This window comes from Lethenteron reissneri, chromosome 13 (assembly GCF_015708825.2).
Source record: "Lethenteron reissneri isolate LAM-NWPU_2019-01 chromosome 13, ASM1570882v1, whole genome shotgun sequence".
In the NCBI taxonomy this organism is placed as follows: domain Eukaryota; kingdom Metazoa; phylum Chordata; class Hyperoartia; order Petromyzontiformes; family Petromyzontidae; genus Lethenteron; species Lethenteron reissneri.
In genome coordinates this window covers 4504162-4524037 of record NC_083791.1, presented here as the reverse complement: position 1 = coordinate 4524037, position 19876 = coordinate 4504162, and the positions used below count along the sequence as shown (strand labels likewise).

The window sequence follows — 19876 nt, the reverse complement described above, 5'->3', positions numbered from 1 at the left end:
GTAGCGGTCCCCTCGCTCAAGGGTCGCCCGGTTCGATTCAATTTCCCGGCGCGGCAGTTGAAACAACGGTGCAAAGTTTCTTAAATCCATGTGTTCACCGCCGGTAGTCAATGGGGGGGGAATCGCGTGCGTTGGGGGTGAATTGCGGGTACTCCCACCCCTTCCCAGATGCCTGGCCAGCATCCAAAGGAGTAGGTCTTAATACCCCCTTGGTTGGAGTCCCTTCCGCCAGCAGTGGCATGAGAAAGCAATTGTAGGGCTGCGCCTTTACTTTGCTTCACACAGATTTTGTAACAGCATCCGGCAGCACCGAATGGAAACGGCCATGCGACGGAACACGTGTGTGGCCAACGAAGCCTGTCAACGCCGTGCTAAGCCACCTTAGAACTAAACTAAAACTATGAGAATGATATAAACTACAACTATTTTTTATTTTACCAGGTAAGGCCCACTGAGCTACTATATATCTATTTTTCTAAAGCGAGCTGACCACAAATGACAGCTCAACAAAGTGGTTTATCGTGTGGAAATGGATAACAGCCAAATACTCAAAATGCATGTTTCTAAATGTGGAGGGAAAAACTGGAGGACCCGGAGAAAAATCAACACGACCACGGTGAGAACACGTAAATATACAGCAGGCGTCAGGGTCGGGATTGAACCCACGACCTACTGTATATCAGGCGAGGGAGTTGACATTTCGCCACCACGAACGATAGACGCGCCTCGCGGAGACACGACAACACCTGCCAGGGAGGCCGTGTCATGTGACACGCACGCAACTTGCGCACACCCAGCCCGTGCACCAACGCCAAACACTAGGACACCCGTCGACCAGTCAAACAGCCGTAGTAATCCCGGGGGGGAGGATACTAGAGGGGGGCTCTAAATGGATGACGCTTCACACTTTTATTTATTGTCCTCCAATTTACCAACGATGTCCACGTGCCCTTCTCTTGGGACACATGCAAATTGGAGTCCCCAGGCGCGCGGGTAAGTGTCGGACACCGCACGCGTCTCCGGCGCAAACGCGCGGCACCCCGGCAACCGCTACACAGATTTGTCACCGCGGCGTTGATGGCCCGATGCGCCACATCTTCAATTACCATCCGCGGCTTCCATTTTTTAGGTGCGCGGGGGTTTGAGTGCGACACCATCAGAGGAAGAGCATGCGCCTCCGTGTGAGCGCGCGCGCACGCGAGGTGTGGCGAGCTGGCAGAGAGCGACGGTGAGTACACTGAGCTCTGAACCCCACGGCCAGAGTTTGATTCCCGGCCATGACGAACGTCAGCGGGCATTCTGATGGTCAACACCACCTATTGGTTTGCTGCTCCAGACTTAATAAATGCTCGCTACCAGCAGCCTTTAGACGCCATCCAGGTGATCATTGTGTTCAGTATGCATGGGAAAGGCATGCTAATGAACCCTTATGAAGTCAAAAACTGTACAGAAACACCCTTTTGCCTTTTCCCCAATTTTAATTCGATTGTGCCATTGATGTCATCTCATTCGAACTGTTCAGTGAAGGCAATGTCACAGCGCCCGCCTCTGAGCTCCTTTGAAGTGATCCTCTTTAACCCACTATGGGGAGAGAGAGAAGCAATTTCCCACAAAGCCCTCCTGCAGGAAAAGGTTTGGTGCGTGGCATTAAAAAGAAAATGTTTCCGCCAATATTTTCATGATTCACCAAGCCGATGTTTTAGCTAAACAATTGAAACACCCACTGAAACAATGTATCATGGTCGAATAGGCTAAGTGACTGTCAGATAGATTGACGTTTGTCTCTATATTCCCTCCTTGAGCGCGTTCCATGTAAAATATTTAGTTTAAAAGCATTCCTGAGCATAATACATCCTAAAGAAAAGATTTACATCAACAAACAATAGTTTTTTGAATTATTAGATCGTATTTATTTTGTACCAATGTGCGAACACTGGTGACATCACCCAATGCCACTTGACACCACTATTGGCAGCAAAAGGAAGGAAGTGATGTCATAACAAAGACATCACTTCCGGTCAATGGAAAATTGAAGACGAGCCACAGTAGTACAACTGTGGTCATGCAACCCAAACTATGGACCACGTGGTAAAATACCGTAGTCTGCGCTCCTCCAACGGAGGAACAGCAAAACGACACGAACTCTCTTCTGAGGCCCCTCTCGTCGCGGCGAGCAGACGATGACATTGGCAACTAGCTCCTGAGTGTACAGTAGAACCCCTCTTAACGACCACCCATGTTAACAACTGATCGCTAAGCGACGGGCCTCCATAGAGCCCAATGTGTAGTGTACAGTGTCGTGTATAGTAGTGTAGTGTATAATAGTGTGTAGTGTATAGTAGTGTAATGTATAGTGTAGTGTATAGTAGTGTATAGTGTATAGTAGTGTAGTGTGTAGTAGTGTAATGTATAGTGTAGTGTATAGTAGTGTAATGTATAGTGTAGTGTGTAGTAGTGTAATGTATAGTGTAGTGTATAGTAGTGTGTAGTAGTGTAATGTATAGTGTAGTGTATAGTAGAATTCCTCTTAACGACCACCCCTATTAACGACTAATCGCTTAGCGACGAGCCTCCATAGAGCTCATTCCCCTGTTAACAACGGCCTGTTGGAGGTACAGTAAATATTACTTAATGCATTATTAACCATGTTTCTTTTAATAGTATGTGTTTATAATGTTGTTAGTATCTTTACGTATTAATATCCATTGTTTAAATATAATAACGTAATTTCTCTGGTGAAAAATGATTATTTTCGATGCTATCAGAACGAATTATGCCTTTAACATGTAATTCCTATACTCGCATTAATGACCAAATCAATTAACGCCGGTTTTGTGGAACCATTTACCGTCATTAGGGGGGGTTCTAATGCATTGCCATCATATGCAACATTGGAATGGAATCAGATTGATTTAAAGCAAGAAAAACTAAAATCCAATCACACGAAATTTCGCATATCTAGGCCCTACATTCGGATTTTGCCGGATGAACCCGACACTTGGGAGTCCACCTCTGCTGTATACACACTCGCAGATGCCCTTTGCCTGTCCCATGTACTCACAGTGCATTGTCACGTTGATTTTCTCCGAGTCGATGGCCTTGCTGCTGCCTGGCATCTTGTAGTTGACCTCGCAATGGTACTTGGCTCTCACGTCCGACTTCTGCGGCTTGTAGTTCAGGACGGACGTGACGGTGAACGTGCCGTCGGTCTCTTTCGTGACCGTCGGCGTCACTTTCACGTCTGCCACAAGTACCCATGCACGCACACAGTTATCCACCCGTTCGCCTTGTAAACTGTCGACTGTGGGCACAATTCATCTTAAGGCAGAGTCAACGTAGACTAGGCCCAGAACAAGTTTCGATATCACTTTAATCGTGGTTCACCTAGGGGAGGCCCATAACTGGCTCAGACGTTCGTTATCCACGATACCAGGGAGCAGGATCGGACTTGGCCAGCCAGGTTTGTAGCGAGGTGCACTAACCACTGTGCTACCGCTCCCAATCCCACAAAGACACAGATCCTCCCCATATCCTTAACAGACTGCTGGGGCAAGTGGTGTTTGTGAGCACCTATAAAGGTTGCACAGCACACTAGAGGGAGGATGGCCAGCACCACGTCTGACTGCCTTTGTCTCTCCAGTGGCGATGTTTACACACCGCACCAGCTACATACTTAATTGAGGTTGAGTCAACCTAGAGGAGGCCCGTGTAAGCAGGTTCGTAGTACAGGGCACTAACCACTGCACTACCGCTTACCCATACCAAACACACACACTCGCGCAAACTCATTTACAATTAAATTATGTGCGTATGTGCATTTGTGATTCTTGCAAATGAGCTCTGTTAATTAAAATAAGTAAAATCAGTGATTGCTAGTGCTGGGCACCAACTGTAAAAATGGCAAATGTTGAACCAAGACTGGAATTTCTGACTACGCATGTTAATTGATTACAGAGTACTACAAGTGACGCAAATGCATCGGTTGTGCCAATTAGTGTTCGCGTGATGTAGCTCGATATCACACGTGACCGAGTAGGTAGAGTAGAAACATAAGAGAAGCCCCATGACTTCATGCGCCAATACATTCACGTCGCAGCAAAAAGTGCCGTCCCACCTGCAACCATTAAAATCCGTTCCGTTTGCATTCATCGCACGCACCATGCGTTTGTATGGCCTTTTGGTTTTTTTGTTCACATTTTTATGGAAAAGTTAAAAGAGAAAAAGCACACATCAACGGAGCGGGTTCCGTGCACGCGCACACGTATGGCTAATACCGTGCGCGCACACACACACACACTTCAAACAAAAGCGGGCGTGATGGAAGCCCGGTCTGTGAAGCCGGGTGTACATGTGTTTATTTTACGGACGCTACAGGAGATTCAAATGTATTTACTTATCGGCCCATTAGCCCTGAGCTTCAGAAGACCTTTTTTTATCACGCTAAGACAGGGTCTGGATGGCCGATGGAAATCAATTTGCTTATCGGTGGGAAACACATTTCTCGGGGGCTGCTTGGTTAACCTGTGGTGTATTTACGTCCAGCACCAGGCCAAATTGTGGCGTGCAACATATTACCGGAACCCGCTGTTGTATTGTAATATCCGAGCGGTACAATCAAGGTCAAAAAGCTGCTGCTGCTCTATTGAGAATCTTTACGCAGCCCGGCGCTGCCGAAGCGTGCGTCTAAATTGCCAAGAAACGACGTCCCTTTGCCAATAGCATCCGGAAATGCGGCGGCATTTGTTTGACGGGCGCGATTGCTGATGAGACTCAGAAAGTCGAAACCGTTTTCGGAGTTTGCTGCTGTAACAAATGGTGCTGATAAAGCATTGGGTACCGGGGGAGTTCTATTGGGCAATAGACTACAACGTGTTATTTTGTGTGTAGAGAGTGACTTTTAAGAATAGGCTTTACCCTTTCTGGAAATAAAACAGTTGTTCAGATGTTGAGACACCAAAGGCATCACGTCCGCATTGACCACACATACGTGTGGCGAAACATACAATACAAACATGCTCCGATATTATATGCACCGTCTTTGAAACTGATTGGCCTACGCCAGAGACAGCCTTATTTCTCTTGCCTCGTCTCACCAGTGTCAGACCAGAGGGCACCAAAAGGCGAACAGCACTAAGGCAATGCAAGCATGATACTCGCAAAAAAAATTACTCGCAGATAGAGAGAGACTTCTGTCCGTATATTTATACATGGTTATTTGTGTCCTGCATTGAGAGTGGTGCGCCAGGAACGAAAACTCAACACCCCCGACACTATCACCGCCCGCAAAGCCTGGTTGAGCAGATCTTCTCGAAAGCTTTCGCCACCCACTACTGCGGGCGCATTCAGGTGGTGGTGCCCGCAGTCGCGCGTGGCGAAATCTCCGCGGAAGAAATGCTGAAGATGTCGCCCGAAGCGGGCAACCACACTCGAGATTACGGGCGGGCTGGGAAAACGTACACCGGTGGCCCTTCTTCGCAGCAAAAATGAGTGGCAAACATGTGATTTGCACATTATAGGTGGGTGAATTGCTTCAGATATTTACCAGCAGATGGCAAAAGGGGCACGGAACCCTTGTACCAGGTGATGTTGGGCTCTGGGTAAGCATTCTGCACCAAACATTCCCCGATCTACACAGAGGGGAAACAAACAGACCAACAGTGGGCGCGCGCACACACAATGACAAAGGAATGCTCATCCATCAACATTCCATAGTATACAATGAGCTTGAGGGTGGTGGCTTATTTTTTTTTTATTATGCGCACCCCCTGCACCCACCCAGCTCCGGCTGAAGTCTGCAGGGCAGATACACCCCACGTAGGGCAAGACTTCGGATGCCCCGATAAAACGATTCAGCAGCGGTTCAATAAGATGTTCCTTGATTGCATGGAGGTGTACGTATGTTGAACTTCTTTCGTGGTGAGGGGGGTGGGCGTCATCTGCTGAATCCCGCCATTCCCCTCCATAAAAAAACGTACCACGCTAGCTAATAACAAGGCCCTAAAATAAGTGAAGCTTCAGGCAGACATTGCTCTTCAATGATGCGCTTGAATCGCTCTTCCTTCAGATCTTAGGAGCCCACTGGAGCTATGTGCTTTTACATCTAGATTGGAAACTAATTTTGTTTTAGACCTGATTTTTTGTGTGTTCGTTGTCCTTGCCATAACAACTCTGATTAGCAAGAGTTGTTCAACATGCATACAATGAAGAACGTTCCATTGCCTGCAATGTCACTCATTATGTACACCCCCCCCCCCCCCGCGCAAAATTTATGGAAGAGTTATTATTGACGAAAGTGTTCAGGTTTTGATGTCGCGTGACAAGATAGTGTTTTGCTTAACAGGGTATCGCTGCTAAACATCCATAAAGAATGCGCGTTAACAGCCGCAGGGCGGCGTCGCAACGTGTAACAACAAAATAACATTACTCACGGAAAAAAACCAACTCGCACGCAATTTCTTTTAAAAAATATTGCCTTCATGAACGAACCAATAAACGATCCGTTCCACCCACCAGGTGCGCTAGTTAATGCGAGGGCATTCATGGGCACTCGTATGACACGGGGCCCACAATAGCCTCGCTGCGTGCGCGCCCCCACGAGGAGGGATTTTTAAAAAAGTCTGCGCTGGGCAACTCCAGCCTGAGCTGATCTCCGAGCATGCTACGCTAACGATGGCTGGCTGCAGTGGTGCCAGAGTGACAACCGTTCCCGCGTGGCTAGTCAGCACGAGCCTTTTTAGTGGACGTTCAACAACCATGGGCGAGATTCCAGCGCCTCGAGTAATCCACTTGATTTCCACCAAAGCCTCGCAGACGTTACCTATATATCTGGTGACGTCCGCACCGAGCGATGGCGAGGATTAGTTATGAAAACGTGAACGTTGTGAGATGTGGGTTCCGTTACGGCGACTGGCTGGAGAGCCCGATAAATGTGTGGCGTGTTGCTCAGCCAGTTTGTGCACGTTCAATTTTACACAGCCGTTCCGCGGGAGAATTACAAAAGCTTATTATCACTCCTCCACGCATCCGGTAATCCTCACTGAGCACCTCGACACCTTTTAATTAATGTCCTAGATTGTGTTGTTTGCTCAATTAATTGTTGTCATCTTCCCCTAATATTATCCAAATCGTGCCATCGGTGTCACATCGCGAGACCAAGTAACTGTCCAGACCTCTCGCAGAGCAGTGAAACTCGTCGTTTTGGAGAGACGGTCCATGGAAGGGGGTATCACAGAGCTGCATCTGAGACCTCGGGTCCTCACAAAGTTGAGGGCAGCAACCAACTCTGCATACGAGTGATATTTGTCTCACGGCAGTAGGGCGGATTTTTTTTCTCAGAGCTGGATTTAAGCCACATTAAGTTCAGAACCAAATTTTTTACGTGACGTTTATTTTCGCACAGTCATTGGTGAGTGGACTGACACCATAGACCACCATCAACTCATTACACTTTGAGGACCTGGTTGACCAAATAGGTAGCTGCCTGGATTTCAACCCACAGATCCCAGCGGTGCCACGTCGGTGCTTAATGACTGCGATGTGTGTGACAGGAAACCTGCATTCTGGAGAAAATGCATCGTAGAGTAAGGTTAAATTAATTTCCATATCGTGCTCCACATTGCAGTGGTGGAAGGAATTTTTTTGGTTCATTCAAAGTATTGTCACCATCCAAATGTTCGCTGCTTGTTTCAAGGGTTCTCAGTTCAAATCCGGCAGGCCACCCCGGTTAATACTGCAGGTGTATTTACCGTAAACACACGCCACATGTTTCACAGGAGACCATTACAGATCGAGTAACGTCATTTGAGATGTGTAGGCCGTTGCGTCAAATTAGAAAATATATATCGGCAAATTACTCAATTGGGGGTGCGCAGACTATTTCTGTGAAAAAAAGCACCTCTGCAATAGCCTGGTGCTTGTAATGTACTCAACTGACATCCACTTGCAGGCCGGTGCCGAGTCACCTTGTGCTGCACAGGGACAGCTGCCCCTGGGGGTGCCCTTTGTTCGAGTTTACACAATGCAAGGTGCTTTGGGTTGCCGAGAGATTTAAGCACAATATAGACGTGCTGATGAGTATTGTTCTCGTTATTCATCCTAAAGGTTCTAAGAGTGGCGAAGCTGCTGATCCCAGAGAGAGCTGTGTGAGTTTCACTGGAAACTTAACAAAAAAATACGTGATCACCATCGTCAATGAATCTTGTAATTTACTTCCCATCGAGTGTGAAGTTAAATCCGACAAAAAGCGGGCAAATCCCACTCTTGGGGTCAAATGTTACACCCAGACGATGCACACGTGAACTGTATAAACACGTGTGCATACTTTTTCGTATATCCATATTTTACACGTATCATATTTACATACATGCATATAAACATTACACATTCGTACGCTGAAGTGACAATCTAGGCAAGTGAGCACCTCCGATTATCACGGTTGGCTACGTACGGTGCGAAAGAAGTTCTACATATGTACAGCAATACAATACCTAAGGATAAAATAAATATGTAAATTATACGTAAAGACAGGATGCGCTTTTATTACCACTAAGCATGAAAAAAAATCCAAATTATACTGTTTATGCTCTAAATTGGCAGTTATTGCCGTTCGGTGTCACGTTTGCGGTTATTGCACACATTAAGAGAATCGGCAGCGAAATAACCCAATTAATATGCTTTTTGGATTAAGGGTCTTATCCAGTTAGCAGCTTTAGGATTCAGAAACGTTGGCACACATTGCGGGAGCGCCGCCAACTGCCTCTAACAGACTCAGAACGTGGGCTCCGGGCAACGGAATTCATTTCGTTTACTCTCCGAGCAAGATCAAGCCGCTTTAAATCAATGAATGCTCATGAAGCGCATCATATACATTAGGGATATTTCCAGGCGTGGGGTTAATTAGTTCTGGATTTAAGCAGCGCATAAGCTGCAAATGCCAACTGATGCATAATTAGGGCCTGCAGGTTTCTAAGACGAGGCTGTATGATGATCCAGGCTTCCTTGCACCAACGGTAATAATGTTTTAGCAATGAAGTCCCCCGAGTCCGACTCGATAAAGACAGATGCTATTTGCGCGTGCCTTGTTGGTGTTGTTGCTGGCTGGAGGGATACGGGGACAGCAAAGGGCAATTCGTGTTCATAGCCAAAAGTTCAAGGGCTGCTTAATCAGAATCTTTATTTATAACTGGAGGGGGAATCCGACCGAGCTACAAAGCTCTATTTCACAGGATGTCCAGTCAGGGAAAGGGGGGTCAGAAAGTTACGACAACGCACAATGCAACAAAAACCACGGCAGGGGTGGAAAATCTAGCAAAGGTCATGAAAATCACTCAAAATCAAGATAATGAAACTAAGCTCTTGTTTAATTTATCAGCTAAAGACCACCGAGCCATTCAGTCAGGTGGCTCGGCAGTAGACAAAGCGAGCCGCTCGCAATCGGAAGGGTGCCAAAAGTTGAAATCCTGGGTGGGGGGTGGACAGAGCCCATCAGATCTCCAAAAGGGTCGATAAAGCGAGCATCACCTCATGGGGGAAGTCAACAGCTTCCATTCACGGCACGTGCCCGTGGTGCATCAGCGGTAGAGCGACTCGCTATTGGAAGTTTGCGAGTTCAAAATCCTGGTTTTGGCGGTTGACAACCGACCCCGCCATAGGAATGTGGAATTTCCACGACTGGCTCAGGGGCTGTAAACAAGAGATGAGGCACCACCTCAATGCTAACATGTATCGTTTTTAATGGGTGGCAGGTGGCCTCTACGAGAACATGTGTTTGTTGCGCTATATATATATGTAGGATTAATTTATTTACATGCCAAAGGGCAATCGGCATGCGAGGGAAGCACGCGAGTGCTCGTTACGTATTTTTTTCTCTCCCTCTCACCGACACATAACAAACAAAGCACAGCGCTTTCATTTAACCTAGGGAGGGCCTCGTTGAGATTGATTCTCGATCGCAAAAGACCTAATTTGCATAAACACGGATATGGAGGGGCAGGCAATAATAGGAATAATTTTTTTGTTATATATATATATGAAAAACATTTAGTTGTAGGTAATTTAAAACGTGCAAGTTGTAATGAGGACAGACTATCAAAATGAGCCGAGCACATTCCTTTAGGGAAATGCGACTGATAATGGCCATCCAACCAGCTACAGTACAGCCACTCGAGCGAAAGGTTTAGTAGACCAAGAGCCGATTGCTGATAACGTTGCCCGCAAAACACGAGGGGCTCGCATTAACATTCAGGCCGGAGCAGCGCACGGCAGTGGGAAAGGCAGCAGCTTTCTTGAGTGGTGCCCATCGACACGTGAATGTGCGTGCGTGCGTTGCGCCTCTTTCGCACCGTACATTCTAATCGGAGTTAGGGGGCGGGAGGACGACGAAACTAAACACAAAAAGAAATTCTAAAGAAATTAGTTTTTCGATCCAGATTTAAAAGTGTCGGCAGGAAGAGCGTTGCAGAAGGGCATCTGAAAGCGTGCGATGCAGTGAGACCGTCTTTGTTCGTTGTGACGAATGTCTTTGTAGCAGCGGTTGTGGCGTTGTATTACCAACGGGCGAGCCCGTTTTTGCCAAAGTGCCGCGCAACGCACGCGACGTTATATAACACGGCTCTAATCAGATTGATACATCCTCGCATGCGATAGGTTTAACAGCATAACCGAAAGGACTCCGTTGAATATGGAACACTGAGCGAAAGCACAATTACCAAACTGCAAAGAAAGCACTCTAATCGCGTACCCACTTTGAGCTTACATCACCGTGCGACTGACGCCGCGGAATAAAGAGGCAAGCGAGCGCAGAATCGAGCACTTTTGCAAACCTGAAAGCTACCATGAAAAGTAGCGTGCCTCGTGAAGAGCGTTTTCAATCAGTGCGTGTTACTCGATAAAGGCACGCGAATCAGAAACACGGGTGCTGACAAGAACAAGTGGAACAAAATCTGGCGAATTTCCCGATGATGCTGGATGCAATTACCAGCGAAACGTCGTACTCAAAAAAAAAAACTGTAAATGTTGTGGATTCACTCTTCAACACACCGGTGGGCTAAAGTAGTGAACTATTTGTCTTTTGTCAACGTGACACTTTTTCGCTGATTGGCCGTGTCGGGTGGTGGAGGGTTACGACACATTTATAAATAACGCGATCTAAACCCAAACACGTTTATTATGAATAATATTGGTCGCGAAAGCCTACGTGTTAAACTGAATGACACAGAGACAGAAATAGGAACGCGTGGATCAGGGAACAATTAAAAAAACAGAGACATCATTTGGACTCTTAAGAAAAGTGGCATTTGACTGCTGATGGAATGCAAAAGGAGAAGATTATCTGAAAGGATGATCACTGCGGAGGTGGAGGACTGAGATAAAGTCACGTGCAGAAGTGAGATGTACTGTGGCATCGCAGCACCACGAGGGATGATGGCAGCATGGGGAGGCTTTCATCCAGCAGCGGATAGACAATGGCTGATGATGGGGGGTGATGTGGGATGCCACATAATATATCCATTCTTTTTCTTCCCGCGAATGTTTTCCTCGCTCGTAAATAAACAAGCGACTTTAGTGAAATCCTGATCCTTTCATCGCATTTCACATGCTCCCATTGAAATTCCTAATGGGAATGAACTTCAAAAAATGTTCAGCAGGACTGCGTAAAGAAGGCTACAGATGAACATAAAACAATTGTGAAATTATCCGTAAGAGGAGCAACAGCTGGAAAATATAGCAGCGCATTGTGTACCTGGGACACACCCCCCCCTTTTGAAGGTGGACCTGATATCTGTGAAAAAGAGCTTCATAGCTCATCAGATTCCTGCAGTCGAGATAAAGATTCTGATTCTTCTGATAACGATTCTGAACAGGATGAAATTAAGAGGACACTGCACCATGCGGTTGTGACTACAGCACAGCCGGGCGTGCGATTGTTTTGCAAAGCGGCCATTGTAATAAACACACGAGCGGCAGTGAATGGAGCAATACACACAGATTTCACTTCGGCGAAACATGTCAATGTGTTGCGGCCCAATGTACGACTCCGAGGCAGGTTGCGGTTAGGGGCTCACGCCACATTTATTAAGGGCTTACGCCAACTTCTTGGTTCTTTCGGTCAAGTCAAGTAGAAGGGAAATAATAAAATAATAAAAATAAACATAATAAAATAATTCTCACGATGTTTCGGCCACAACGCAAGCAGCCGTCCTCAGGTGAAGAACAGGTCTGTCGGAAAGACAGCATCTTGACGACCTGTTCTTCACCTGTGGACGGCTGCTTGCTTTGTGGCCGAAACGTCGTGAGAATATTTTATTGTGTTTAATTTTTATTATTTTATTATTTCCCTTCTACGTGACTTTACCGAAAGAACCAAGAAGATGAATCCCTGCAGTCACGAAAGCTTTAAATCGAAAAGCTTACACCAAGTTTGTTAGGGGCTCACGCCACATTTATTAAGGGCTTACGCCAAGTTTGTTAAGGGCTCACGCCGAATCAAAACCCCCCTAGCCTATAACTCCCCAGGGGACCCGGGTACTGTGATCCCTACAACCCGTAGCTAACTCGGCTCTACTCCCCGCCCCGGCTCGGTACTACCCCAACCTCGGCCGGCCGGGCGGAGTAGCCTCCCCTAGCCTCGTGTGAGGCTCAACTACCCCGAGTCCCCACTCCTACACCCCCGACGAACCCCGGTTACATCCCGGGCCCCGCTTTAAATACTCCCCTAGGGGCATGACGTCACCGTCCCCCAAGATCCGCCTGACGTCACGTTCTGCGACGCCCACTCTCTCCGAGGGCGGGCATGACGCGACGTCACCCACTACTCCTCTACACACGTAGGCAAGGCTCACCTTGTAGAGTTGCTTGTTCACGAGCACGGGCAGTGTGCTTGCCGTGATGTCCACCTTTGGTGCCGCTGGAGGAGGACAACGAGAGAGGCATCGCGCTCAATGTGTGAATAATCACGGCCATGAGTCGCGCAACCAAGTCCTCATGAGAGGAAAGCCTCCCACAAAATGCTTACGCAGAAGACGTTATTAAAAATGTTTTTGTTTAAAACGAAACGATAGACAATTTTTTATTTTACCAGGTGTGGCCTGCTTGAGCTATGTAGCTCTTTTGCAGAAGCGATTTTGCCACAAATGAAAGCTCAGCCAAGTGGCTTATCGTGCAGAAATTTTAGCAGCCAAATACTCGAAACGCCGCATGTTTTTGAATGTAGAGGGAAAAGCCTCGTGATGTATCACAGTCCAGAGACGTGCCTGCCATTATTTTTAATTGTTATTTGCTATTATCAAAGGAATGGAACGTGTCTGAGAGGACGTTAAACCGAGGAGACCGAGTGATGAAATCAGTTCCTGTGCAGGTGCAAGCAGAATTATTGCATCACAGAATCGTGAAAAATTATGGCGGATTGGGGAGGCCTTCATCTGGCAGTGGTTTGAACATGGTTGGTAATGCAATGGTTAGAGCCATTAGTGGTTAGAGCACTGCACTGCGAACCGAGCGACAAGAACTTAATTCCTAGCAAAAGCTGTCAGTGGAGAGTGATATTTGAATGGGGCCTACTCCCCTTCACCAAACAATGACGATGAGAATGGTGAAGTATGGTAAAACAACCTTAGTGAACCGACATAGAATGGGAAGGTCTTCATCTAGTAGTGGCTAGACAAATACAATTGTAAAAAAATGTTTATGACATTATTCAAGTCAACATGTGCATCACACAGTCAGCTTAGCTGTGTGCTTATGAATGCCACTGGGTATAAATGTGGTTAGTACATTAGTCTCAAATTTGAAGGTCGTAGAGTTTAAATCCACTCCTTTGGAATATGTCCACTTCCTGGGGAGACTATTGTATTAGCAATGTAAGGAATTACTGCAATGAAGGCCTTTATACGATAAAGGTGACAGATTTAAACGTGACAGCCCTGTGCGATTTCCTCCAGGTGTGACGTAGCAGTTACTCCATCCCCCGTTTGACTACGGCTACGAGTCCCTTGCGTTTTTACCAAGGGCAAATATATTCTACTACATCGTTAGCCCTAAATATCTGATGCACTGACCCCAGCGATGGGCACTAAGAATTTCCTCCACTGGTTGAAGACCACCAGCACGGACGAGTGCGAGGTGATTTGTCATTTTCTCTGCGCAAGGAGGCACTTTGACTTTGGTTACACATATCTGCTTCCTTGTCTAAATATATGCTGCACTACTGGTTGTGTTTAAGATTCCATTTTTTTCCCGTCCCCTTCGAATATTGGATTGTTGAATGTTTAGGCCCAAATTTTTTTGTATTTGTTTTTTAAGATTGGCATTTACTACATTTTCCTAGATGCACACAATTTAACGATTTGATGAATGTTAAACATTTATAATAGAATTAACAGTTTCCACCGGTAAAACTATTACTTTAATGTAACCGTTTTAACATTTCGTTCATTAACATGACCTGCGGGGTGAGGTGGTCGGGGGGAGAGCGGAAGTGACATCGTGGAAGTGACATCATTCCTGTGACGTCACATTTTCGTATACATCACAATGGGTTGCAAAATTGTTAAATGTGTTGCAAAATGCGTGACATAATTCACGGTATGAATGAGTGATGTAAATTATAATGGTGCTCTTCGTGAGACAGTAAAAGACAAAGACAACAAGCCCCTCTCTGGATGATTTGAAATTTCACATCTAGGCCTGACTTTCAGATTTTTCTGACGAATAAAAAAATCTGGAACACATCTCTAACATACATGCTTTATTCTAATACGTCTTTCATCGTATACCCGATTACATTCGTCGATTACATTGGTTATATATATATATATACACACACAAAATAATATATCCCCCGTGTATAGCTTTAACAAACTTTTTTGCCAAATGCTATTAGCGACCACCTATGAAGGTTGGTACAGCACACAAAGGGGTGGATGGCCAACACCACGCGCGGCCTCCGTTGTCTCCCCAGTGGCGATGTTTATTCACTGCACCCAGATACTCATTTGAGGCTGAGTCGACCTAGGGGAGCCCCAGGACCGGTTCAGATAATCACCATCACTGTTGTTGGCCGAACTCGGGCAGCTGGGTTCATAGCGCAGCTCGCTAACCGCTACACTACTGCTCCAGTAAACCTAGTCTGTATACGCTGTTAAGATTTCTACACGCGTGTACGTTATTCAAAGGCTTGCGTAAGCAGCCCGGGCCACAGGTGGCGAGAGGGGACGTGTGGGGACATGCGAAGGCGCTCACTTACAAAACACCTTGACGCTGGCTGTCGCCTCTCCCACGCCCGCCGGCCCCGCCGACACCTGGCAGATGAAGTCACGCTCGTCTGCGGCCATCGTCGTGTTGAGCATCAGGGTGAAATCGTTGGCTTTGTTGACGCGGTCCGTGTAGTCGGTGCCTTCGTCGATCAGGAACTCCTTCGCGTCCTTGTAGATGATCCTCAGCCGCGTCAATTTCGAAATCTGCACGACGTCAACCAGAAAGCGACGTTTCATCAAGATCGTCGTCATCGGCCGTGGTCAGGGGTCGGGAACCTGCGGCTGCGTAGCCGCGTGCGGCTCTTTCAGCGACCGCTTCGTGACGTCATTTAGGAAAGACCCCCAACCGTGTCTCGTATTCATGCACGTTGCGGCCCTTGAAATATTAAGTTGTTTCGATTTAAAGCTTTCATGACTGCAGGGATTCATCTTCTTGGTTCTTTCGGTAAAGTCACTTGCGTTGTGGCCGAAACGTCGTGAGAATTATTTTATATGTTTTATTTTTATTATTTAATTATTTCCCTTCTACGTGACTTTACCGAAAGAACCAACAAGATATTAAGTTGTTGTTTTCACCGAATTCAAAATAAATGGTTCCTCTTGTTCTTTTGGTTGCCAATCCCTGGACATGTTCAATCACAGAGCCGTGTTTTTATTATAATGCAGCTGCGGTAGCATCGTGGTTAGAGTGCTCGGCTCACAATTGGAGGATGTACACTTGAAATGTAAATGAACCACGCAGTATTTCTGGAGCTGCATGAACGTCTTCCCAAGTCACGCTGGTCATGGGGGCGAGGAAGGGGTGGTGTTTGACTATACTTCACAACAACATGCCACTGTGTACTACGGCAAGTAATTGAACCAGGCTTGCCAGGATCGTGGCAGCTCGCGTTCACTAAACGTTTCTCCGTGGCTGCCCACAGGGCGGTATGCCCCGTGCCACATGCGTCCAACCCCCGATTTGCCAGCGAGGCCCTGCTGCTCTGCCGTTTGTGAAGCCAGCTGCCCCTAGGCCTCAACCTCCTGTGCACTTGGCGCTCATTCAAACACACACACACGCATGCACGCACACACGCAAGCACGCACACGCACGTGCTTGAGGCTGTTTTTGGGCATGCCGCGGGCATTTGCGGGGGATATAAATCTAAAAGAGTGCTACGGCATAAACAGGCCGTGTAATAAATACGTTGAGGCGAACAGCGCGTGCTGCCGCAGGTGGGCACGCGTCGTTGGGAGCGAGGCAGCGTGGAGGACAGGGCCAGGGAAGACCAAGCGGCCACTCGCTCCACACAAGTGGAACGCGAGGAGCAGCCCAGATTGTGACCATGGCCGCCACCCCAAGTCAGACGATCGCCCTGGAACTCCCGCTCTGAGAACTGAGAGAGAGCTCCGTTCCCGGTGGCATTGCGACCATTCGCTCTGCCTCGCCTGAAGCTGTCGAATGAATCAGGTATCTCGACGTCAAACTACAACGGCTTCCCCAGCCATACGAAGAAGAAGAATAAGTAGTGGTAGGAGGAGGAGCGTCGTATTTGAAATCAGACAATTACTTCAAAGAAGATCAAAACACCATCCCGTCCCCTCAAAGGACAACATTCCTGATAACGTCAATGCTTCTTATATATTGACCTGGTTATTAAAAGTTGAGACTGACAAAAATGAAGCCTTTATATAACAATAGGTGAGTGGCAGGTGGCATATTGTATTTTTTTCCTTACCAGCAAGATATCAAGATATTCTAGGTGGCATAATGCAGCAGCAGCATTTAATTATTAATTTGACCATGACCACAGCGCTGTTGTGATTTACCAAGGGCAAATATATTGCATACTGCTAGGCCCGTGGCAGGCATGCAAGCTCGCTTTGGTTCAGAGCCAAATTCACAATCCGCTTGGGCCACAAACACAACGCATGACTTCCAAAAATATGTGTCCCCCCCACAGCGGGTGTATCGTGTGGCACACCGGCCGCACAAAGTGCACGAGTTGTTTCTCCAAAACGTCGTGCAAAAAGGAAATGTGTACGTGACTCACTGACGGGGGGGGGGGGGGGGGGGTAAGGGAAGGCACAATCACAATGGGTGCAAAATTGTCAAATGTGTTGCAAGAATGCATCACATCATTCACGGTATGAATGAATGATGTAAATTATAATGGTGCTTTTCGTGATCTCGTCGATGTAATTGAGACAGTAACACGCAAAGACAACTTAGTCCCTGTTTAGCCTTGTACAAGCTGTTGGGGCAAGTGCTGTTGGGCAGCACCTACTAAGGTCAACACGGTGCACAAGGGAGCGGTGTGCTCAGCACCGCGCTCACCTGCCTTGGTCTCTCCCAGTGCCGATGTTATGACACCGCACCAGGTACTCGTTTGCGGCCGAGTTGACCTCAGGAAGGCCCAGGACAGGTTCCGATATTCAACACTGATGTTAGCCGTGAGTGCTGAGTCCGTTATCACTACACGACCGCTCCCCGCAAATACATCTGCATACACATATACAATGTTCCCCTGTATAGCCTCAACAGACTGTTGGGGAAAGTGCAGAAAGGCCAGCATGACACCCGAAGGGGTGGGTGGCCAGTATCACGCCTGGCTGCCTCTGTCTCCCAGTGGTGAGGCTGAGTCACACTTACATGGATGGATGGATACACAGAAATGCATAGCAGCATGCACATGTGCTATCCCAATGCACACAATGATTTCTCCCGAACAGAGACGATAAACAGTTACGTATGTATGTACGTATGTTGAACTTATTTTGCACCGTACGTAGCCAACCGTGATAATCAGAGATGCTTGGGGAAGGAAAATCAGAAGTGCGGGGTACTCACGATGAACCATTGCACGTTCACAGCATCGCTGATGGATGATTTGTATGTGCAGGGGATCTCCAGAGGCTTTCCCAGTTCCACCTCGACAATCGGGCTCACGTTGACGGTGATTGCTGCCAGAGTGCCTGGAACAACGGAAGGGGGGAGGATGAGGCTGTTAATTAACGCATCGCGAACGTGAACGCAAAGCCACTGGCGCATTGGAAAGGGCGGCAAAGAAAGATACCGGAGAATCGGACACTGTGCATAACAATATCAGGACCATATTATTAAACTCACATCGTACGGCGGCGATCGTGTGGGCGTCAACGGCGCATGGTGTTTTGACGACGCGAATTCATACATGGGGCACAACAATCTCACTGCGTGCACAATTGTGCACACTGGCCGAGATGAAAATGCTGCAATTTCAAATAATGTCACAGAAGGAAATCTAATTAAACCCAATTATTGTAAAATTTCACTTCAGTGGACTGCACACACCTGTCCCCACACGAATGAAGATGCCGTGGGGCAGGCGTAATGTCAGGCAGGGGGACACCAAACAAACTCAAAACGTGATTTCATGCCAAAATAAACACAGAGGCGGTGCTCATCCACTATTCACAGATCCGAGCCAGTGGTGGAAATTCCACCTCCCTATGGCGGGGGTGGCAGATCCATTTATAGGAGGGCTGAGTTAACGTCCAATTGGAATTTTTGAACTCGCAACATCTGCGATCGGGGGGCCCTTCACTCTACTGCTGAGTCACCTAGCCAGATACACAGCACACACACACACACACACCGCAATGCAGTGAATCACACAGCGCGTTGGTGCCCCGCCAGCTTGCATTCACAACGTCCAAACTGCCTGCAATTTCACGCATAATTGATAGTAAATGTTCGCGCGATGGATAAGATGCGTGCTGCTCAGACCGGCATGTGGTGATGACCAATACCACCCCCCCCCCTCTCTGCCTTCATTGCTCGCGCGTTTGGCTACTAAAGCGAAGTTTTACAATACAGCACGCTTCGGGGAAATGAAGGCAAGAAAGAGAGAAAGATTGTGCAATATCTCACAATGACGAGGGTATGACCTTATACCGTAGAAGCATAAAATATATAAAAAATATATATAAAAGATATACTATTTCTGCAGCTGAATGACGTTGAGAAGAGACAAAGAGAGTAGAAATGCTTAGAAGGGCATTGAAGATGCGGCCAGGACAGGGCAGAAGAAACAGAGGGAGACTGCGGAAGAGATGATGGCAGGACGCGGTGGAACGAAATATGAGGACAGTTGATGTCACTCGAGAAGAGACGCAAAATAGAGATACTGTACATAGGAGAAATTAAATCTGAGCACCCGAGCCAATGCAATAATGGTAATTGGTGGCTTAGAAGAAGACATGGCTGAATGGTCTGTGGAAATATAAAAAAAAAGCACATAATTGCATTTCCCTACAACAATTCACACGTTGCTATGCATGTGTTGAAATATTTACAAAATACACATGAGTGACGTTCTTAGACATTGGTCTTTAATACGTTAAACCTATCTAAATATGTCTAATATGTCTCACTAATCAACCGAGGTATTTCATTTATTTCAGAGAATATATGCAGTAAATACCAAGCACGGCTGCCACTCTCAGTGAACCAGAGCCCTCCGATGCCTCGGCCAAGAGCTTGCGGTTTACACTTAAAAAAAAAGTAATTGCCGTGAATTCAATAACATGTTTTACTTTAATTAGTTATCCACAAATACACTGCTGTTTGTTTTTACTGCAATTAACCTGACAGAGATTCTGAG

At 47.0% G+C, this 19876-nt stretch overlaps 1 protein-coding gene across 2 annotated transcripts in view; it reads right to left on the bottom strand.

The window, feature by feature from the left end:
* The window catches only part of LOC133342013 (CD166 antigen-like), a 77331-nt gene that overhangs the window by 32075 nt on the left and 25380 nt on the right, over positions 1–19876 (bottom strand). For both annotated transcript variants that reach the window (XM_061550880.1, XM_061550879.1), the window contains exons 2-6: positions 18082–18206; positions 15242–15455; positions 12840–12904; positions 5543–5627; positions 3062–3241 (exon numbers count right to left, since the gene is read on the bottom strand). In XM_061550880.1, the coding sequence (XP_061406864.1) occupies positions 3062–3241; positions 5543–5627; positions 12840–12904; positions 15242–15455; positions 18082–18206 (669 nt within the window). The remainder of the gene's footprint in view (positions 1–3061; positions 3242–5542; positions 5628–12839; positions 12905–15241; positions 15456–18081; positions 18207–19876) is intronic.